The sequence below is a fragment of the Macaca mulatta genome, chromosome 19 (assembly GCF_049350105.2).
Source record: "Macaca mulatta isolate MMU2019108-1 chromosome 19, T2T-MMU8v2.0, whole genome shotgun sequence".
Classification (NCBI taxonomy): Eukaryota; Metazoa; Chordata; class Mammalia; order Primates; family Cercopithecidae; genus Macaca; species Macaca mulatta.
The window spans coordinates 47,647,972-47,670,888 of NC_133424.1; the positions used below are offsets into that span (position 1 = coordinate 47,647,972).

The window sequence follows — 22,917 nt, forward strand, 5'->3', positions numbered from 1 at the left end:
AATACTGTATATAAGCCTTTGCCTACTATGTCTCCCTCATAAATTCCCAAGGAAGGTAAGTTCTTCCACCCCTTTCTCCTTAAATAACAGATTGTTTTTTAAAGCCTCCCTCCGTATAATATCTTTATTTTAGAAAAGGATCTAAATGCAATTAGAGAATGTCTTCTAAGTTTGTCCTAGAAGCAGATCATATCATAAGCATTTTTCTAATTATGACTGTTAAAAATTGGTTGTATAGTCTGGGCACCGTGGCTCACGCCTGTAATCCCAGCACTTTCAGAGGCCGAGGTGGGAGGATTACCTGAGGTCGGGAGTTCGAGACCAGCCTGACCAACAGGAGAAACCCTGTCTCTACTAAAAATACAAAATTAGTTGGGCCTGGTGGCACACACCTCTAATCCTAGCTACTCGGGAAGCTAAGGCAGCAGAATCGCTTGAACCCAGGAGGTAGAGGTTTTGGTAAGCCAAGATGGCACCATTGCACTCCAGCCCAGCCAACAAAAGCAAAACTCTGTCTCAAAAAAAAAAAAAAAAAAAAAAAAAAAATTGGTTGTATAATAGTCTATACAATGCATATGTGAGATTTAATCATTCTTCTATACTTAGATATTTTGGTTGGACAAAACCTTAAGATCCTCCTCAATTCTGGGAGTCAACATGACTACTTATGTACCTGGATTACCTTCTCACATGCTATCACTTTCCATCCCTCACTGTATGCCTTCCTGATTCCTGAGTTAAAGGATACTGATACAGCATAATCCAGAATCACAAAGATGTCACTCTAGACCAGCACATCCTGTTCAACAAAAAATGGAATCTTGTTCCTGTGTAACTCAGGAATTCCAAGAGAAGATCTCAGATCTCTCTGTATGTAAGACCTAGCCACACCCCTAATCAGTCCTAAAAGCCTCACAGAGCATGAGATCTTATGATATACTGAGGCTGAGGCCAACTAACAGCAACTCTTACCTTTTTGTTTTTTAACTTTTTCTTTTTTTTTAAGAGACAGGGTCTCCCTCTGTCACCCAGGCTGGAGTACAGTGGCACATCCACAGCTTCACTGCAGCCTCGAACTCCTGGGCTCAAGCAATCCTCCCATGTCAACCTCCTGAATGGGTGGGATTACAAGTGCAAGCCACCATGCCCAGCCACGACCCTTATCTTATGTACTTGGAAAACTCAAGTCTGGAAAAGTTCAGTTTTCCTATAAGTGGCTAAATGGGCCCATCCTCTCTTACCAACTCACAAAGACTGGTAAAATATTTAAGAGATTTCATTTTTCCTCCATCGCAGCTTTTAGCAGAAGACTGAGCACATATAGGAGACGCGGAATGATTTGTTCAACAAATACAAGAACAATGACTAGAATAAAGAGTGTTCATAGGACAAGCATTGTGGTTCACCCGCCACTGGATGTGGAAGAACTGGAAGAAGGTTCTTCCAGTTAGGAAGTTTCAGGATAAAAAAATGGTGACAGGACCTTGACATGATAGTATTCCCAGAAGGAGAAAAAAACTTACAAGGGCCATGGTACAGAAATTCAAGAACTGGTCAGTCCTCCTTGGGGTTTACTTGCCAGGAGAAGCACCGAGTTCACAGAGGCTGATCTAGGGGGAGGAAAACAAGGCCATGAGATCAGATGGACCTCAGAAATCCCCAAATGACTTGAGTTACTATGATCTTTCCCCTCTCTTCTGATCTCTCCACCACAGCACCCCCAACACACACGTGTGCACACACACACAGACAGAGAGAAATTTGAGGGAGCCTGGACGAGTCTAATCCGTTGCTAATTCCAGGGCTGATAAGGGGCCATATCATCTAAACCATAATCTTCCTCCTTCAAAGTTTCATAGGTCTGTTTAGATTCACCAGACACAAAGAGAGAAATTCATAAAGACCAAGCCTGGCAGCCATTACCACCACAAAATTGCTGCACTGGCAGCCCTGCTTGCAGCCAGAACAACTTTCAAAGTCCTCCTGGCTCATCACTCTCATTTCCAGTCAGAATCAGAATCATCCACATTGTCTTCTGGAATGAATTCATTTGTCATTCTCTTTCTTACAACCTAGGCTGAACAGGCATGGACTCATGCTCTTGGTCATTTGACAAGAACGAATGTCTATTTATCAAGAATTCCCGTATGTTGGGTGTTATATGTGTGTGTGTATGTGTGTATATATACATACATATATAAATATATATATATATATTTTTTTTTTTTTTTTTTTCCTTTTTTTTGAGACGGAGTCTCTCTCTTATTGCCCAGGCTGGAGTGCAGTGGCACAATCTTGGCTCACTGCAACCTCCAGCTCCTGGGTTCAAGCGATTCTTCTGCCTCAGCCACCCGAGTAGCTAGGACTACAGGCGTGCGCCACCACACCCGGCTAATTCTTGTATTTTTAGTAGAGACGGGGTTTCACCATATTCACCAGGCTGGTCTCGAACTCGTGATCTGCCCACCTTGGCCTCCCAAAGTGCTGGGATTACAGATGTGAGCCACCGCACCTGGCCTGTTTTATATATATTAACTCTATACTCAGGATGGCTCTTTAGCACAATAATTATTCTATCCATGCAATGGATCAGAAATTCACATGAAGAGAAATAAAACCACTTGGGCTGGGTGTGGTGGCTCACGCCTATAATCCCAGCACTTTGGGAGGCCGAGGCAGGTGAATCACCTGAGGTCAGGAGTTCGAGACCAGCCTGACCAACATGGTAAAACCCTGTCTCTACTAAAAATACAAAAATTAGCTGGGTGTGGTGGCAGACACCTGTAATCCCAGGTGAGGCAGGAAAATTGCTTGGACTTGGTGGGGGCGGAGGTTGCAGTGAGCCGAGACTGCGCCATTGCACTCCAGCCTGGGAGACAGAGCGAGACTCCGTCTTGAGAAAAAATAAAAGGAAATAAAATCACTTGTAGAAATGCAGTTTATGAGTAGCAAAGCTGCATTTGGAATCATTTATCTAACCACAGAGTCAGCTTTCCTTCAACTCTAGCTCTTTTCTCTGAAACCCAGAATTTCTATTCCAGTGAGAGAAAACTGGCATGTATGATTCACCAAAAATAAAATAAAATAAAATAAAAATAACACATCAACTCGCCAACAGGTATCTGGTACTGATGCCCATATTAGTAAGCATGAGAGCAAATGAACATTCTAACCAGTATACTGCAGATTATATAGATTTTAAAGTATGTACAAGCAGCATTTAAACCATACACACTCTTTGATTCAGAAATTCTACTTTGGGGATTAAAAAAATAATTGTACATATGATCAAAGGTATGTGTATGAGTATGTGGATATTGTTCATAATAGAAAAAAGCTGGAAAGAATCTAAATGTCCTTCAATAGAAAACAGGTTAAATAAATCATAAAGCATCCATAGAGTAAAACAAACTGCTGTCATTTAAAAAAATGATGATGTAGCTCTTTTTTTTTTTTTTTTTTTGAGACAGAGTCTCGCTCTGTTGCCCAGGCTGGAGTGCAGTGGCCGAATCTCAGCTCACTGCAAGCTCCGCCTCCCGGGTCTACACCATTCTCCTGCCTCAGCCCCCTGAGTAGCTGGGACTACAGGCGCCCGCCACCTCGCCCGGCTAGTTTTTTGTATTTTTTTAGTACAGACGGGGTTTCACCGTGTTAGCCAGGCTGGTCTCGATCTCCTGACCGCGTGATCCACCCGTCTTGGCCTCCCAAAGTGCTGGGATTACAGGCTTGAGCCACCACGCCCAGCTGATGATGTAGCTCTTTAACTGGAAAGATGGAAATATATTCAGTACAGTTTGTTGAGTGAAGAATGCAGTAACAGTTGTGAGTGGTATGATCCTGTTAAGGTACAGCAAAAACAGATGTGAAAGAGAGAGAGAGAGAGAGAGCATATGTGTGTGTGTGTGTGTGTGTGTGTGTGTGTGTGTGTGTATGAATCTCTAAATACTAAGTTTTAGAAAATATACAAGGACATATTCTTAGAAAAATAAAATGAACATTATGAGGACATCTGTAAAGTATACATACAAATCAGCACAAAGAAACACTGAGAGGCATCAATAGATAGTGATCTTGATTTTCTTTTTGCTTACATTTATTTCATGATTCTACATGACCATATATATATTTGAAATATGGATTTTAACTTTGCATAGTGGAAAACGTTCTTTTTTTTTTTTTTTTTTGAGACGGAGTCTCGCTCTGTCGTCCAGGCTGGAGTGCAGTGGCCGGATCTCAGCTCACTGCAAGCTCTGCCTTCCGGGTTCACGCCATCCTCCTGCCTCAGCCTCCCAAGTAGCTGGGACTACAGACGCCCGCCACCTCGCCCGGCTAGTTTTTTGTATTTTTTAGTAGAGACGGGGTTTCACCGTGTTAGTCAAGATGGTCTCGATCTCCTGACCTCATGATCCACCCGTCTCGGCCTCCCAAAGTGCTGGGATTACAGGCTTTAGCCACCACGCCCGGCCGGAAAACGTTCTTTAAATAGTTTAGATACTTTTTAAAGTAGTCATCCCTTGAACTTGGAGAAAAAACTCAATATCTTAAAAAACGCTGCTATGTTTTTACTGGTTTTGTTGATTTCAGTTTCCAAAATTTGAACTGACTCCATTATTTCTAAGTGTGTTCATGTATGTTGGAATTCTGCTTACATAAACATGGCTACACATCTTCAATTAATGCCTTGTTTCACTGCTGCTACTTCTCATGACTTCTTGACCAAGCTTTTGTTTTGCTTCTCAAAGAGTTGTTTTAGCCATGAGGCCCTCCTAGGAGTTGCTGAATCTTCTTGTCCTGTTCATTTGCATCAACATCATGAGAATAAAAACTAAAAGGCATATGCTTATTACATAAAATCCATTACCCCATAGGAACCCCATGAGTTTGGTATTATTTGGCCGTGACCTGACAATGCTTGCTATAATCAGCTGTCTCCTTCCCATGACCTCTCAAGCCATGCCATCTGACTTCTTCAATGACCTTTACCTCACCTATCTCAGTCTTATTCTTGCATAGGCTTATCTACCTTGAAAGATAACAAACAACCTGAGGATACCAACCAAGTCATTTTGGTCACTGTATTTCCCCTGAGGACTGGCACAGGATCTGGCATATTGTGAGTACTTTATAAATGTCTCATAATTCAACCCAGAAATTCCACTTTTAGGAATTTATCATTAGGAAATATTTGTAAAAGTATACAAAGATGTATTGCAAGAGGGTTCATCAAAGAATAGTTTACTGGCTGGGCGCAGTGGCTCACACCTGTAACCAACACTTTGGGAGGCCAAGGCGGGCAGGTCACTTGAGGTCAGCAGTTTGAGACCAGCCTGGCCAACATGATGAAATTCCATCTCTACTAATAATACAAAAATTAGCTTGGCATGGTGGCGGACACCTGTAATCCCAGCTACTTGGGAGGCTGAGGCAGGAGAATCACTTGAACCTGGGAGGCGGAGGTTGCAGTGAGCCGAGATTGCACCATTGCACTTTAGCCTGGGCAACAGAGAGAGATTCCGTCTCAAAAAAAAAAGAATAATTTACGACAACCTGAAATCAAATATCTAACAGTAGGCAACAGTTGAATAAATGATGTTCCACTATATTATAGCATATTATGCAATTATTATTGATGGCATTGGCCCATATTAATTAAAGAAGGAAGATATTCATGATAAATTACTAGCTATGGGAGTCAGACTAAAAGAACATGTACAATGTTGGGAGGTGGCAGATTCTCATTTATTAAAAATACAGGCTTTGTTGTCAAGATTCAGGATATGAACAGAGCTCTGGGAATTATTAACTGTGAGAATTTGGACACATTAATTTTCAGTGTCTCAGTTTCCTCAGAGATAAATTAAGGAATCAACAGTACCTACCTTATAGGGTTGTTGTGAAGGTTAGGAACATAATACGTAAAGCACTTAAAATGGCTTACTGTAAGCACTAAATTCAGTGAAAAACATTACATACCCCTCATTCCATTATTTTAAAAATTATCTTCGATAATTTTCAATTTAAAAATTTGGTATTTGCTGATAAATTATCTTTAATAATTTTAATAGTAGTCCCTTTCTCTAAAAACTTCTTGAGATTTTTCAGCACTGCTCTTAAAACACTGATAAATGTTAGAACTAGGCTTGAAAACGTAATTATTTTTTTTTTTTTTGAGACGGAATCTTGCTCTGTCGCCAGGCTGGAATGCAGTGGCACGATCTCGGCTCACTGCAACCTCTGCCTCCCGGATGCAAGCGATTCCCCTGCCTCAGCCTCCCAAGTAACTGGGACTACAGGCACCCGCCACTACGCCCGGCTAATTTTTTGTATTTTAGTACAGACGGGGTTTCACCATGTTGGCCAGGATGGTCTCGATCTCCTGACCTTGTGATCTGCCTGCCTCGGCCTCCCAAAGTGCTGGGATTACAGGGATGAGCCACTGCGTCTGGCCTATGTAATTCTTCTTAATAATGTTATCAAAAAAGGATTCACAGAAATCAAAAAGTAGAGCAAGGCCCCTGTTGCTTTCCATCCCTAGTAGTTCCAAAGGGAAATCATTCCATATCATAAAACCAGCTCAAGAATTTTGCTTTGATAAGGTATCATATTAAATACTTTTTTTTTTTTTTGAGACAGTTTCGCTCCTGTTGCCCAGGCTAGAGTGCAATGGCACGATCTCGGGTCACTGCAACCTCCGCCTCCTGGGTTCGGTTCTCCTGCCTCAGCCTCCCAAGTAGCTGAGATTACAGGCATACGCCACTACGCCTGGCTAATTTTGTAATTTTTTTTTTTTTTTTTTTTTGAGACAGAGTCTCACTCTGTCGCCCAGGCTGGAGTGCAGTGGTGCGATCTGGGCTCACTGCAACTCTGCCTCCTGGGTTCACACCATTCTCCTGTCTCAGCCTCCCCAGTAGCTGGGACTACAGGTGCCCGCCACCATGCCCAGCTAATTTTTTGTATTTTTTTTAGTAGAGGTGGGGTTTCACTGTGTTAGTCAGGATGGTCTCGACCTCCTGACCTCGTGATCCGCCCGCCTCAGCCTTCCAAAGTGCTGGAATTACAGGCGTGAGTCACCGCGCCCGGCATAATTTTGTATTTTTAGTAGAGACAGGGTTTCACCATGTTGGTCAGGCTGGTCTCGAACTCCCGACCTCAGGTGATCCACCCACCTTGGCCTCCCAAAGTGCTGGGATTACAGGCGTGAGCCACCACACCCAACCTCTTTTTCGTTTTTCAAACAAAGTGTTGGAGAGTCTTTGTCTCCTTAAATGATCAATTGTTGTGATTCTATTTTGGAAAACAAACACATGTGCACAAGTGCACAGAAAAAAATGGAAAAACAAACATTAGAATAGTAATATTTATTCTGCACGGTGAGACTACGGGCAACTTAAATTTTAGTATTATAGAGTGAAGATGACTGGGTGGTAGGGGATGGAGAAAATCTTTTCTGAATAGTACTAAAAATAGTTGGCAGCTTAAACCAGGACTTACTTTCTTTTTTTTTTGGAGCCAGAATCTCACTCTGTCACCCAGGCTGGAGTGTAATAGCAGGATCTCGGCTCACCGCAACCTCTGCATCACGGGTTCAAGCAATTCTTCTGCCTCAGCCTCCCTAGTAGCTGGGATTACAGGCATGCGCCACCATGCCCAGCTAATTTCTGTATTTTTAGTAGAGACGGGGTTTCACCATATTGACCAGGCTAGTCTCAAACTCCTGACCTCAGGTGATCTGCCCACCTCAGCCTCCCAAAGTGCTGAGATTACAGGCATGAGCCACTGCGCCCACCCAATTAAACTATTTTCATACAAATAAAATTAAAAACAAGAGTTGTGAAGAGGGAATATCTTTTAGTTGTTAAGAAAATTGTGATTCTATAAGCCTGTGACATGAGTGGGTTTTGGGAAAATAAACAACAGCATGGCACAAATAAGTAACACCCATCAGTTCTTTAACTGTTCTTCATCAAAACGATGGGCTATTTTCACTATCAAGATTCTTCTATGAATGAACACAATCAAGTAACATTCCTAAATTCAGTAAAAGTATACCAAAGCAGACAGAACAGTGTGGTAAACAACTGTTTATCTCTTTTTCTCCACTAAGAAACTAGTTTTATATTATGTATAATCCTTGCAAAATGTTTTATTAATCTCTGTTCTAAGAGCTTTACACATAGTAATTAAAAGAAGGCCCACAGAAGTAATGAAAAATATCTACCAAACGGGTATGTGCATACAGGCTCTCGGGAGCGGACCTAGGTATCAACTCAATGGACAGGACATTTATGGAGAATGAAACAAATATTCTCATGTCCTAAGAAATAAGAATGCATTTCACAGAAGAAAGCAGAAACACCCACTCGCCTCGACCTTGACTTAAACAGGCAACAGCAACTCATTCCTCCTCCCCCTCAGACCCCTTTTCTTAAAGAGTTGGGCAGGACTGGCTAAGAAGGGAACCTGGCTTTTCTTGCAGCCCAGCCTCGCATGGTTAAATTAGGGCACAATGCCACTACCGCCCACCCACACATAACCAGAGTAACATAAGAGAAAGGGTTGTTAACTCTTCCCAGTATGGCCGGGCGCGGTGGCTCAAGCCTGTAATCCCAGCACTTTGGGAGGCCGAGACGGGCGGATCACAAGGTCAGGAGATCGAGACCATCCTGGCTAACACGGCGAAACCCCGTCTCCACTAAAAACACAAAAAATTAGCCGGGCGAGGTGGCGGCGCCTGTGGTCCCAGCTGCTCGGGAGGCTGAGGCAGGAGAATGGCGGGAACCCGGGAGGCGCAGCTTGCAGTGAGCTGAGATCTGGCCACTGCACTCCAGCCTGGGCGACAGAGCGAGACTCCGTCTCAAAAAAAAAAAAAATAAATAAATAAACTCTTCCCAGTATCAAAGAAAGATCAGGGTCATGGATGCCCGGGGCTGGAACTGGAGTTCACAGTAGCTTCCTGGAAGCAATGCTGTGGTTCTGAAACCTGCAGCTGGACTCTTCAGAGCTGTGAGTGTACGTGCATGGGTCCGGGTCCGCGGGGAGGTGGCGTGGGAGTCCCTCCAGGAGCAAGCATGGGCGGGAGCGGGGGCTCGTTCAGTTCTAACATTCCTATCCCAAGGTCGGGTCTGAGCCTTGTTCCGCTGTTGCCCAGGCTGAAGTGCAGTTGGTGCTATCATAGCTCACTGCAGCCTCGACCTCCTCCTAGGCTCAAGCCATCCTCCCGCCTCAGCCTCTCCAGTAGCTGGGACCACAGGAGAGCGCCACCACACTCGGCTCATTTTTTAAATTTCTGGTACAGATGGGAGTTTCGCTTTGCTGCCCAGGCTGGTCTCGAACTCCTGGCTTCCTGCGATCCTCCCGCCTCGCTCTCCCAGAGCGCTGGGATTACAGATGTGAGCCACCTGGCCCGGCCTAGTCTGAGCCTTTCTGCTGGGAGTCTTTTTTCTGGCGCGCAGAAACTAACCAAGGGCCATTTCTCTGCAGCTGGGCCCGGTGTAGGCAGAGGATGCTGGGGTCAGTCACGCACTCCACGGCCACAACAACCTTCGCTCATACAATAGGCTCTGCACCCAAGTCAGCCGCACAGACGCCGTCACATCCCAGCCCCGGCCCCGTCACGCCCACGACACACACACCCGGGCCTGAGGCGCGGGGTCCCGCCGCTCTGCGATACTGCAGTGGTCCCGCTCCCCTCTCCTTACCCCGTGCCGCAGTGCTTTTCCTACGGATTGCCAGGACCGACGCTTCGGGCCAGGACTGCTCACTCGGGGCGCGAACCCGAGGCACAGCGATGCCGGAACAGAGGGAGCCGCGGCCGGATCGGGCCACAATCCCCGGGGCCTAACGGGCTGCGCGCGGGGGCTGCTGGGAGGGCCGGGCGCGCTCACGGAGTGCGCAGGCGCGGCTAGTCTCAAGGGTCCGCTCACTGGTGCAGCCCCACGCTCTGTGTGAACCGCGAGCCGGAGTTAGGCCTGTCCCAACGAGGCTGCGCTTCGAGCCCCTTAGCGCTTGCGGATAGGGCGGCAGGGCCTGGAAGGGAGCGGAGACAGATGGCTGGCGCGTTAAAGAAAGGCGCCCGCGACCGCCTCTCCATAGGGCCGACTAGGGAGCTCTGTGAGCGAGGACGGCGCTGCGGGTCTGTCCTTGGCGCGGTCCTGTCCCTGGCACGGTCCTGTCCCTGGCGCGGTCCTGAGTGGGATTCTTTCACTGGGTGTGGCTGGTTGGGATTTGAGACGATGTGACTCGGCAGACTTGGGGATGACCGGGATGAGGTTTGTGACAGATTGTGTGACTGGAATTGAGTCGAGCTCCGTAGGACTGAGAGTACCGTGGGCGACTGTGAGGCCACCCGGTTGACTGCGTGCGCTTGCGTTTCTGTGAGCGCGTATATAACCCACGATAAACTTTAATGTGGCGCGGTTTTTTTGATGTCTGTTTTCCTCTTCGGATCTTTCCTGGAGATCGTGTGAGTCAGTGTGTGTGTGAGAAACGACGCCCCTGATTGTGTGGTGGGTGTGTGCCCGCGGGGCTGTGACGAAGTGACTGGATAATTGATTGTGACCCAGAGCCTCGCTCTCCTCAACTACGAAACAGAGAGGGGAATGTTGCATCCTCAAGAGCATCAGCTTGACTGCAGGATTTGGTGAAAAGCGCATTTTTTAAAATTCCGTATTTATTTTCCATTTAATCACAGGCTTATTATGGGGGAGAATGCAAATGAGCGTAACTTTTACATTAAGATTTTATAGGAGATTCCTGGCATAGTTTATTTGCTTCTGCCCCAGATTCCTTCTTTATTAGGGATTTTGAGGGGGAAGTGAGGGAAGATTTGAGAAGGCCTAGACTAAGAAAAAATAAAAGCAGCAGTATGGCTAAATCAGACAGCCCAGGATTATGGAGTCAGATATCTTGGGTTCTAGATCAGGCATTGTTTTCCCTTTATTAAAGCAGTGCAAGAAACTTGAGACCCAAAGCATGAGTTCAGACTCACATTACTAATCTAAATTTAACATCACAGGGTTTTATTCTTGCCTTTTATATTCCTGTTTATTTTCTTTAACAAATCTTGGTTCCTAGCAATATTAACATATTTATTAGTTTTAGACTAAATCGCTATAAAAAGTTTAAAATTGCAACACCAATATTATTGCTAACAACAAAGCTAGTAATTGAAATATCAGATTGCAGTTCTTTTAGAGCAGCTATATCCTGCAGGCCAAATCTGTCCTGCTGCCAGTTGTTGTATAGCTAAGGAAATAGGAATGGTGTGTGTGTGTGTGTGTGTGTGTGTGTGTGTAAATTTTTTTTTTTTTTTTGAGACAGAGCAAGACTCTGTTGCCCAGGCTAGAGTGCAGTGGCACGATCTCGACTCACTGCAGCCTTCATCTCCCAGGTTCCAGCAATTCTCCTGCCTCGGCCTCCTGAGTAGCTGGGATTACAGGTGCCCGCCACCATGCCTGGCTAATTTTTGTATTTTTAGTAGAGATGGGGTTTCACCATGTTGGCCAGGCTGGTCTCAAACTCCTGGTCTCAAGTGATCCACCCACCTCTGCCTCCCAAAGTGCTGGGATTACAGGTGTGAGCCACCGCGCCCGGCCCGTTCCTATATTTTCCATTTCTATATTTTTAAATAATAAAAAAATGAAAAGGAGAATATTTTGTGAAGTATGAAAATCATACATGTCAAATTTCAGTGTCCATAAATAAAAGTTTTATTGGAACATAGCCGTACTTGGTTGTGTACTGTCTATGGCTATATTTGAACTACAAGGACAGACTCGAGTAGTTACACAGACCGGATGGCCCACGCATCCTAAAATACAGTCAGTTCTCACTATTCACAGTAGTTATGGTCTATAAACTTGCTGCAAACATGGAATTAGTGCATACCATACCACTGCTTCTAGGGGAAATACAGGGTTAGCTTCCTGTAAGCATCTCGTCACATTTTAGTCAACTGATGAATGCATAAGCTTATTTTGTTGTGTTTCTTGTCTTTCTTTTTTCTTTCTTGCTTTTTTTTTTTTTTTTTTTGAGATAGGGTCTTACTGTGTCACCCAGGCTGGAGTGCAGTGGTGGGATCTTGGCTCACTGCAACCTCTACCTCCCAGGTTCCAGAAATCTCCTGCCTCAGCCCCCAGAGTAGCTGGGAATACAGATGCATGTCACCATGCCCAGCTGATTTTTGTATTTTGTAGAGACGGAGTTTCACCATGTTGACTAGGCTGGTCTCGAACTCCTGACCTCAGGTGATCCACCCGCCTGGGCCTCCCAAAAGTGCTGAGATTACAGGCATGAGCCACCGTGCCCAGCCTTATTGTGTTTCTATTTAAACACCTTAATATATATTATTGATTCATTAACACTTGAACTCATGGCCAACAGCTCCATAACTCATGCCTGAATGAAACTTATCTAACACATGTATTTTTTCTGTAAGACACAAGACCGCTTTCTCATTCATAGCAACATTCAACAGCACTTTAGCACTACTCCATTTGGGGTCCCTTTGAAACAGCAAAATCACCAGCAATCACAAAAATACGAGAAGCCAAGGTACTAAATGGACGGTAAAAAGGGCACTTGTTTACAGTATGAGAGCTGAAATAAGAAGACAGAGAGTCACTTTGTTTGACTTTGGCTGAGAACATGCCTATTAAGGGACTCAAAACTGTTCACCGCTCTTCAGATGTCCACAAATAACCACAAAGGTGCTGCAAATATTGACTCTGAGTTTACACAAAAAAGTTTTAGGAAGTAGATGAATTCACAGATACAGAATCTGTGAATGAAGATTGACTGTATTTACTATCGGGCCCTGTAAAGTAAAAGTTTGCCAATCCCTGTTTTTATATGTCCCTCTTAGTTATACAGCTAGTGTTTAAAAACTACTTGAAATAATTATTTTCCCTATGCCATCAATTATGTCTATAATTGATTGTACCCCATTAAATAAGCAAAAAGAAAAAAAGCTTTCTTTATAGAAGGCCAGCTAATAACTATCAGGTGTTTGATTTTACGTGGCTTAGACACTGTGCTTCAAATGCATTTATGATGTTTGGTTTTAACAAGGATTTTGCACAGTATAGTATTTTCCTTAAGTTCAATGTCATTTCTTTTTTTTTTTTTTTTTTTTTTTTTTGAGACGGAGTCTCGCTCTGTCGCCCAGGCTGGAGTGCAGTGGCTGGATCTCAGCTCACTGCAAGCTCCGCCTCCCAGGTTTACGCCATTCTCCTGCCTCAGCCTCCCGAGTAGCTGGGACTACAGGCGCCCGCCACCTCGCCCGGCTAGTTTTTTGTATTTTTTAGTAGAGATGGGGTTTCACCGTGCTAGCCAGGATGGTCTCGATCTCCTGACCTCGTGATCCGCCCGTCTCGGCCTCCCAAAGTGCTGGGATTACAGGCGTGAGCCACCGCGCCCGGCCAGTTCAATGTCATTTCTATGTCATGGCAGCCATCACCTGCAGTTAGGTAAGACAGTGACATCATTAACATGGATGCATTTTCATGGCATGAAGGCTAGCCATTGGTGGGGTAATATTATAACCCAATTTATCAGTAAACGCTGAGTTTTCTTTGAAGTCAGTCTCTGATTTCTTACAGTACTTGATGTCTGCTTTGCCTGCTAGTGACCAATTCCCCTGCGTCTTTACAGAGCCTTGTCACTCACTCAGTGTAAATAAACACAGTGGTGGAAACGAGGTTTCCCAAAGTATCCTTATGTGCAAGAGTGTTTCTTATTACTTTGGAAATACTAAGCTGAGTTTAATGTTTATTCTTTTTCTACCAACAGACACAAAAAGGACAAGTACATTCCTTAGAATATTCAATAAAATTTTCTACAGGGATATGGTTAAATACTCTTCTGTCTTCACCACTTTTTTTGTTTTTACTTTACTTGGAAATTATAATTCTCTAGGAATAATGGGGCAGGAGTCTAAAATATACTTTGTGGGAGTGAAGTATATATTTTTTCCAAGTAAAAAAAAAAAAAATCAGGCTAGGCGTGATGGTTTAGGCCAGGCGTGAAGGCTCATGCCTATACTCGTGATGGTTCTGACACATACTCGGAAGGCCGAGGCAGGAGGATAGCTTGAGCCTGTGAGATCGAGATTACAGTGAGCTATGATCAGCCACTGCACTCCGGCCTGGGCAACAGAGCGAGACCGTGTCTCAAAAAAAAAAAAAAAAAAAAAAAAAAAAATTCTGCGCTCCCCGGGGTCCGAGGAGAGGACCCAGGAGAGGAGTCTAGCTCCTTTTGCCTCAGACGAGTCCAGGGCGCCGGGTTAACTGGTCTAAAGTCCCAGGCGCTCTCTGGGACTGCTCAGCCACCGGCCGCTCCCGGCACCAGGAGACACCGGACGCCCTCTGGACAATCGGCGCACTTGCCACGATCTTGGACGGGCCTCGGGCATCGACCTTGGGATTCCCCGCTCCGGCTCCAAAATGTCAGCAACGCTGATCCTGGAGCCCACGGGCCGCGGCTGCTGGGACAAGCGGTGCGCATCGCCGTGCGCGGCCTGGCCCCGGAGCAACCGGTCGCGCTGCGCGCGCGTCCCTGCACTACGAGAAGAGCGCGCTCTTCCGGGCCCACGCGCGCTACTGAGCTGACGCCCGCGGCGAGCTGGACCTGGAGCGCGCGCCCGTGCTGGGCGGCAGCCTCGGGGGCTCGAGCCCATGGGGCTGCTCTGGGCCCTGGAATCCAAGAAGTCTTTTTGGCGCTTTCTGAAGCGGGACATACAGATTCCCTTTGTGGTGGAGTTGGAGGTGCTGGACGGCCACGACCCCAGGCCTGGACGGCTGCTATGCCACGCGCGGCACGAGCGCGGCTTCTTCTCGCTGGGGGTGCGGCGCGGGTCAGTACGCGCGGGCCGGGTGCGCGCCACGCCCTTCCTGTCGCCAGGACCTGGACCCTTCCTAGGAATCATTGGCATCTTTGGTTATCGGAGGGAGCCTGTTAAAATATCGAGGCAGCCTCCTTGCTGGCCGTGGCTTTGTCACGTTGGCTCTAGCTTATTATAACTTTGAAGATCTCCCCAAGATCGTGGACAACATACCCCTGGAGTACTTCGAAGAAGCCCTATGCTACATGTTTCAGCATCCCCAGGTAAAAGGTCCAGGCATTGGGCTTTGGGGCATTTCTCTAGGAACTGATACTTGTCTCTCAATGGCCTCATTCTTGAAGAATGTCTCAGCCAGTTTCCATCAATGGATCCCGGATCAGTGGGAACAGAGGCATAAACTAGAAGCAGAATAGCATTCCACGATTGGGCTATGACCTGAGGAGAATCAAGGTAGCTTTCTCAGGCCTCGTGGACGTCGTGGATATAAGGAATGATCTTGGAGGAGGGTATGAGAACCCCAGCATGATTTCAATAGAGAAGGCCCAGGGCCCCATCCTTTTCATTGTTGGTCAGGATGACCATAACCGGAGGAGTGAGTTGTATGCCCAGTCTTTGAACGGTTACAGGCCCATGGAAAGGAAAAAGCCCAGATCGTCTTTTTACCCTGGGACTGGGCTTTACATTGAGCCTCCTTACTTCCCTCTGTGCCCAGCTTCCCTTCACAAATTACTGAACAAACATGTGATGTGGATTGGGGAGCCAGGGCTCATTCTAAGGCCCAGGTAGATGCCTGGAAGCAAATTCTAGCCGCCTTCTGCAAACATGTGGGAGGTATCCAGAAAACAGCTTTCCCTAAATTGTAATGCATTTGTCTGTTGTTGACATGACAGATTCAACATCAGATTCTAGTGTTCAATAACCCTATGTGAATCAGCTGTCTCCTGGATAACATTAAAGCCATGTCTTTGTCATTAAAAAAAAAAAAAAAAAAAATCGGCCGGGTGCGGTAGCTCAGGCCTTTAATCCCAGCACTTTGGGAGGCGGAGGCGGGTGGATCACAAGGTCAGGAGTTCGAGACCAGCCTGGCCAACATGGCGAAACCCCGTCTCTACTAAAAATACAAAAATCAGCCAGGAGTGGTGCAGGCACCTATGATCCCAGCTACTCGGTAGGCTGAGGCAGGAGAATCGCTTGAACCCAGGAGGCGGAGGTTGCAGTGAGCCAAGATCATGCCATTGCACTCCATCCTGGAAGACAAGAGCAAGATTCTGTCTCAAAAAAAAAAAGAAAAAAAAAATCAGTAAACTAGAAATCTCTGAACGAAGTATCATACATGTAACTTAATTTTCCCATAGATATAGGCAAAGAGAAGTTGTTTAGTTACAGCCTCTATCTAGCACAGCAATCTCCTCAAAACACAAGGTAGCCACCTGGAGAGGCCACAGAGGAGATATCTAAGAGATATAACACTAGGGACGTTTGCAATTGGAAATTAAATGACACTTTAGAAGTGTATTTATCAATGTCAAGCCTTGATAGAGTGTTCACATATGTCTGAAACCTAATACATGTTTTATATGTAATAAATGTAAACAGCTTAGCTCTCATCCATTCAAGATGGGAGAAAAACTAAGTTAATGTGATAAATGTATTGAGGTGTTTGGCTTTCACTCAATGCTTCCTGATACTCAAAAAGTCTTCAAGGGAAGGAACCAAATAATGCAGAGTATGGAAAAAATGAGGCCATACACATATTAGTGTGTGGTAAATGTTTCCATTGAAAGTAAAATCTTTACACTCACCAAAGCGTCTCCATAAGAGAGAAGCTGTATATTAGAAATGTAAATGTTTTGATAGCAACTGAAATCTTTACAGAGATAGAGAAATCTGATAACTGTTATTATTGTAGTAGGGATTTAAGCTAAGTTCTTGTCTCATGGTAGTCATCTAGGTTCTTGATGTTTTGAACAAAGAATTGGACAAAATGCACAAAGCAACAAAACAATGAAGCAACGGAAGCACAGATTTATTGAAACAAAAGTACACTCTGCAGAGGGGGAGCAGGCTTAAGCGAAAAGAGTTCTGGTTACGGAATTTTCTGGGTTTTAAATACCCTCTAGAGGTTTCCCATTGGGTACTTGGTTACACTGTATGTAAATGAAGGAATGGCCCACAACCAGTCTGATTGGTTGTGGAAGGCAGGACCAATCAGAGACTAAAAGGTAGTTACAAAGTTATGCCCTATGCAAGTGTCTGATTGATTTCTGCACCACAGTGCAAAGGTAGTAGCTTCTGATCCTTTTGTTACTTGGGTGTGGAGAGACAGGATTTTCCTTTTGATTCAGTTCTAAGAAGTCAGCGGGAATGGCCTTATGTTCCCTGCCTCCAGACCTATTCTCTTGTCTCACCTCCATTTATCACTGAAGAGTTCACAATACATGACTCTCCAGAAAGAGACATGTGACATTAATATGTCAGACTCAATCAGTGTCTTCACACTGGAATGACTTTATTAGTATGAAGCTGGAGTAACATTTTATCATTAGCACAGAACGAGAAGCATTGCAGATGATAGAGCCTTTTTTGGTCACCAAGTGATGCAGCCAGTACACTATTGACTAGCAGTGACGGTAGCAGGTCTTCTTGCCTTGGTCCTGATCTTAAAGGGAAAGATTTCAGTATTTCATCATTAAGTAAAAAATATGCTGTTGTTGTTTTTTTGAAACAGGGTCTCCCTCTGTCGCCTAGGTTGGAGTGCAATGGTGCCATCAGGGCTCACTGCAGCCTCTACCTCCTAGGCTCAAGTAGTTCTCCTGACTCAGCCTCCTAAGTAGCTGGTACTAGACAAGCACCACCACACCCAGCTAATTTTTAAATTTTTTTGTAGAGATGAGGTCTCACTATATTGCCCAGGCTGGTCTCAAACTCCTGGGCTCAAGTAATCCTCCTGCCTCAGCCTCCCAAAGTGCTGGGATTACAGGCATGAGGCACCGTGCCCATCAAAAAAATGCGCTTAAAGTTCTCCTTTGATATCCTTTCTTAGAAGTTTCCTTGTATTTCCATTTTTCCAAGAGGCTTGATGATAATTTAATTTGAAATTCTATCATCTTTTCTATATCTTTTCAGATGATCCTGGGGTTCTTTCTAAATTAATACATTAATGTGGGGAATCATATTAACTGATTTTTAAATAATAAGTCAAACTTGCATTTCTGGAATAAATATCTCAAGTTGGTCATAATCTAGTTGGCTAAAAATCTAGTTCCCTTAATGATTTAGATAAGAACTTTGTATCTACCTTCATGAATACAACTACCCCATAATTTTCTTTTCTCATACTGTCTTTGAGAGATTTTGAAATCAAGGTGATCATATTTTCCTTCTTTTTAATTTTTTTGAGAAAAAGTCTGTCTCTGTTGCTCAAGCTGGAGTGCAGTGGCATGATCTCAGCCTACTGCAACTTCCAACTCCTGGGTTCAAGAGATTCTCCTGCCTCAGCCTCCGAAGTAGCTGGGAATACAGGCACACGCCACCATGCCCAGCTAATTTTTGTGTTTTTAGTAGAGATGGGATTACTATGTTGGCCAGGCTGGTCTTGAACTCCTGACCTCGTGATCCACCCGTCTCTGCCTCCTAAAGTGCTGGGATTACAGGTGTGAGCCACCACGCCCGGCCAGTGATCCTATTTTCATTAAAGAAGTCATTGTTTCTGCCTTTTTATTCTCTGGGAAAGTTTATGTAAGGTTGGAATTGTTCTTAACCTGAATGGGTTGGTAGAACTTTTCAATTAAATCATTTGGAACTGAAATTCTCTTTCTGGGATGCTATTTGCTGATAGTCATTCCAAAAACTTCTGTGCCAAAAAAGCCACACACTAGGTATCTTAGTTCATGGTCTACTCAGTGTAACACACAATAAATATCTCCCCGAAGCCAAGGAAAAGGCCACCTTCCACCCTTCAGTGAACAACAATGAGTTCAGGGAGCAGTAATCTCTTTCTCAATTCCAGCTGGTCTTATCTATAGTTCTTCTATGCCAGATTCCCTTTTGTATCTTTTGTACCTTTGTGGATTTGATTACAAGTGGGGTCACAATTGTGGATAGCCTGAAGATATGAGAAATGTCTATTGTGAGAAGGTAATGAAGGAGAGTTGGTGACCAGCAGGATGAGAGCTTTAGCCATGGGGCAAATAAGACAGAGCCAAGTCAGCAGGGATGTAAGATGTAAGAGGGCTCTGGTGCTCAGGTAGAACTGGATAAAGGATGGGTGAGTTGGAGTTAAAAGTTCCATGTCATAACACCAGGAAGGCAATAAAAATGTTTTTATTGTGGCAAAATATACATAATATAAAAAGTCACCATTTTAACCATTTTTAAAGCATAACATTTAGAGGCACCTAGTGAATTCACAGTAGTTTTTGTTTTTGAGACAGAGTCTCGCACTGTCGCCCGGGCTGGAGTCTGGAGTGCAGCAGCACGATCTTGGCTCACTGCAACCTCCGCCTCTGCCTCCCGTGTTCAAGCCATTCTCCTGCCTCAGCCTCCTGAGTAGCTGGGATTATAGGTGCCCAACACCACGCCCAGATAATTTTTGTATTTTAGTAGAGACGGGGTTTCACCATGTTGGCCAGTTTGGTTTCAAACTCCCGACCTCGTAATTTGCCTGCCTTGGCCTCCCAAAGTACTGGGAATACAGGCGTGAGCCACTGTGCCCAGCTGAATTCATGGTGTTCTTTCATCACCACTATCCAGTTCCAGAACATTTAATCACCACCCCCCAAAAAAATAATAATAATAAAAATAAAAGCCATTGATATGGTTTGGCTCTGTGTCCCCACCTAAATCTCATCTCAAATTGTAATCCCCATAATCCCCACATGTTGAAGGAGGGACTTGATGGGAGGTGATTGGATTATAGGGGCAGTTTCCTCCATGCTGTTTTTGTGATAGTGAGTGAGTTCTCACCAGATCTGATGGTTTTATAAGTGTTTGACAGTTCCTCCTTCACACTCTCTCTCTCACCTGCTGCTGTGTAAGACGTGCTTGCTTCCTCTTCCGTCATGATTGTAAGTTTCCTGAGGCCTCCCGAGCCATGCGGAACTGTGAGTCAATTAAACCTCCTTTCTTTAAAAATTACACAGTCTCGGGCAGTTCTTTATAGCAGTGTGAAAACGAACTAATATACCCCCATACCTTCTAAGTTGCTTTGCGTTCCTTACTTCCTCCAGCCTTGGCAACTACTAATCTGCTTTCTGTCTCTATAGATTTGCCTGTTATAGATACTTTATATAAATGGAACCATACAATATGAGCCCTTTTATGTCTGGCTCCTTTCACTTAGCATAATATTTTGAATATTCATCCATGCTGTAGCATACATCAATACATCAATACTTTATTTCTTTTTCTAGCTGAATACTGTTCTATTGTATGAATGTACCACATTTTGTTGACCCATCAGTAGATAGAAGTGCATTGTTTCTACCTTTTGGCTATTGTGAATATTGCTGCCATAAACTTTGTGTACAAGTTTTTGTTTAAACACTCATTTTCAATTCTTTTAAGTATATACTCAATATATACAAGTGGGCCAGGCATGGTGGCTCACACCTGTAATCTCAGCCCTTTGGAAGGCCAAGGTGGGCAGATCACTTGAGGCCAGGATTTCAAGACCAGCCTGGCCAACATGGTAAAACTCTGTCTCTACTAAAAGTACAAAAATTAGCTGGGCATGGTGGTGTGCACCTGTAATCCCAGCTACTTGGGAGGCTGAGGCATGAGAATCACTTAAACTCAAGAAGGGGAGGTTGCAGTAAGCCAAGACTGCACTCCAGCCTGGGCAACAGTGCAAGATTCTGTCTTAAAAAAAAAAGTCTTAAAAAAAAATGCATAGCATGTGTGTGTGTATATATATATATATATACACACACACACACACGCACACACACATACACAAAGCACATATATATATATATGGAATTCCTGAGTCATACAGTAATTTATGTTCAGTTTATTGAGTAACCCCCAAACTTTTTTCCACAGCAGCTACACCATTTACATTTCCATAAACAATGTATGATAGTTCCAATTTCGCTACATTCTCACTAGCACTTATTTTCCTTTAAAAAAAAATTATTGGCTGTACGTGGTGGCTCAAGCCTGTAATCCCAACACTTTGGGAGGCTGAGTGGGCAGATCACAAGGTCAGGAGTTTGAGACCAGTCTGACCAACATGGTAAAACCCCGTCTCTACTAAAAATACAAAAATCAGGTAAGTGTGATGCCTCATGCCTGTAATCCCAGCTCCTCAGCAGGCTGGGGCAGCAGAAACGCCTGAACCCGGGAGGAGGAGCTTGCAGTGAGCCGACATCTCGCCACTGCACTCCAGCCTGGGCAACAGGGCGAGACTCCATCTCAAAAAAAAAAAAATTTGCCCTTGAATGTTCATAGTAGCTTTATTCACACTGTCAAACACTGGACGCTACCCATTCTCTATCAACTGGTAAACAGATAAACAAATTAGAAGATGTCCACACAATGCAATATTACTCAGAAAACAAAGAATAATTTACTGACATATGCAACAACATGAATGAATCTCAAAAGCACTATGTTAAGTACAAGAAGCTTTACATAAAAGATCAAATACTATATGATTCTATTTATATGAAATTCTAGAAGAAGTACAACTATTGTGGACAGGAAGGAGAACAGCGGCCCTCAGGGGCTGGGGCAGGGGTTGGGGAGGAGACGGACTGCAAAAGTGCATGGGTGGCCGGGCGCCGTGGCTCATGCCTGTAATCCCAGCACTTTGGGAGGCTGAGGCAGGCGGATCACGGACCAGCCTGGCCAACATGGAGAAACCCCATGTCTACTAAAAATACAAAATTAGTTGGGTGTGATTGAGCATGCCTGTAATCCCAGCTACTTGGCAGGCTGAGGCAGGAGAATCGCTTGAACCTGGGAGGTGGAGGTTGCATTGAGCCAAGATTGTGCCACTGCACTACAGCCTGGGCAACATGCGGGGCTGGATGCGGTGGTTTACACCTGTAATCCCAGCACTTTGGGAACCCGAGGTGGGCGGATCTCTTGGGTCAGGAGTTCGAGAGGAGCCTGGCCAACATGGTGAAACCCTGTCTCTACTAAAAACACAAAAATTAGCCGGGTTCAGTGGCACCATAGTCACAGCTACTCTGGAGGTGGGGAGAGAAGGTGCAGTGAGACGAGATCACGTCACTGCACTCCAGCCTGAGCAACACAGCGAGACTCTGTCTCAAAAAAAAAAAAAAAAGGACATGAGGGAACTTTCTGAGTTGATGGAAGTTCTGTATATCATGATTGTGGTTGTGAAAGGAACACATCTTGGGCCCCCAAAATCACTAAGGTAAAGAGAAAAGTCAAGCTGGGAACTGCTTGGGACAAACCTGCCTCCCGTTCTATTCAAAGTCATTCCTCTGCTCACTGAGATAAATGCATATCTGATTGCCTCTTTGGAAAGGCTCATCAGAAACTCAAAAGAATGCAGCCATGGTCAGGCGCGGTGGCTCACGCCTGTAATCCCAGCACTTTCGGAGGCCGAGCCGGGCGGATCACCTGAGGTCAGGAGTTCAAGACATGGCCAAACCCTGTCTCTACTAACAATACAAAAAAATTAGCCGGGCATGGTGGCAGGCGCCTGTAATCCCAGCTTGGGAAGCTGAGGCTTACAGGCAGGAGAATCGCTTGAACCCAGGAGGTGAAGGTTGCAATGAGCCAAGATCATAGCACTGCACTCCAGCCTGGGAGACAAGAGTGAAACTCCGTCTCAAAAAATAAAAATAAAAATAAAAGCCATGAATAAAAAGAATGCAACCATTTGTCTCTCACCTACCTGTGAACTGTCCTACCTTTCTGGACCAAACTAATGTTCATTTTACATATATTGATTGATGTCTCATATCTTCCTAAAATGTGTAAAACCAAGCTGTGCTCTGACCACCTTGGGCACGTGTCATCAGGAACTCCTGAGGCTGTGTCACGGGCGCATGTCCTCGACCTTGGCAAAATAAACGTTCTTTTTTTTTTCCTGAGACGGAGCC

The 22,917-nt window shown here is 44.7% G+C and overlaps 2 protein-coding genes, 1 long non-coding RNA gene and 1 pseudogene across 9 annotated transcripts in view; 2 read left to right on the forward strand and 2 right to left on the reverse strand.

Annotated features, from left to right (window-relative positions):
• Positions 1-9,839, reverse strand: part of ZFP82 (ZFP82 zinc finger protein) — a 26,991-nt gene extending 17,152 nt beyond the window's left edge. Inside the window, exons 1-3 of one of the 4 annotated variants that reach the window (XM_077982333.1) lie at positions 9,699-9,839; positions 7,492-7,658; positions 1,524-1,610 (exon numbers count right to left, since the gene is read on the reverse strand). In XM_077982333.1, coding sequence (XP_077838459.1) covers positions 1,524-1,532 — 9 coding nt within the window. In that variant the 5' untranslated portion in view covers positions 1,533-1,610; positions 7,492-7,658; positions 9,699-9,839. Of the gene's footprint in view, positions 1-1,523; positions 1,611-7,491; positions 8,566-8,883 lie in introns of all 4 variants that reach the window. The other 3 variants (XM_077982334.1, XM_001112876.5, XM_077982335.1) reach the window with 3 other exon arrangements.
• LOC144337423 (uncharacterized) lies at positions 8,414-11,725 on the forward strand. Its single transcript, XR_013410531.1, has 3 exons — positions 8,414-8,572; positions 8,893-9,009; positions 9,481-11,725. It is a non-coding gene; the product is annotated as an uncharacterized LOC144337423 (long non-coding RNA).
• Positions 11,726-14,441: 2,716 nt separating this feature from the next.
• On the forward strand, positions 14,442-15,702 carry LOC712916 (peroxisomal succinyl-coenzyme A thioesterase pseudogene; annotated as a pseudogene).
• Positions 15,703-16,844: 1,142 nt separating this feature from the next.
• ZNF566 (zinc finger protein 566) overlaps positions 16,845-22,917 on the reverse strand; it is a 57,421-nt gene continuing 51,348 nt past the window's right edge. For 2 of the 4 annotated variants that reach the window (XM_015123758.3, XM_015123756.3), the window contains exon 6: positions 16,845-17,498. In XM_015123758.3, coding sequence (XP_014979244.3) covers positions 17,458-17,498 — 41 coding nt within the window. In that variant the 3' untranslated portion in view covers positions 16,845-17,457. Of the gene's footprint in view, positions 17,499-20,833; positions 20,999-22,917 lie in introns of those variants that run through there. The other 2 variants (XR_013410515.1, XR_013410514.1) reach the window with 2 other exon arrangements.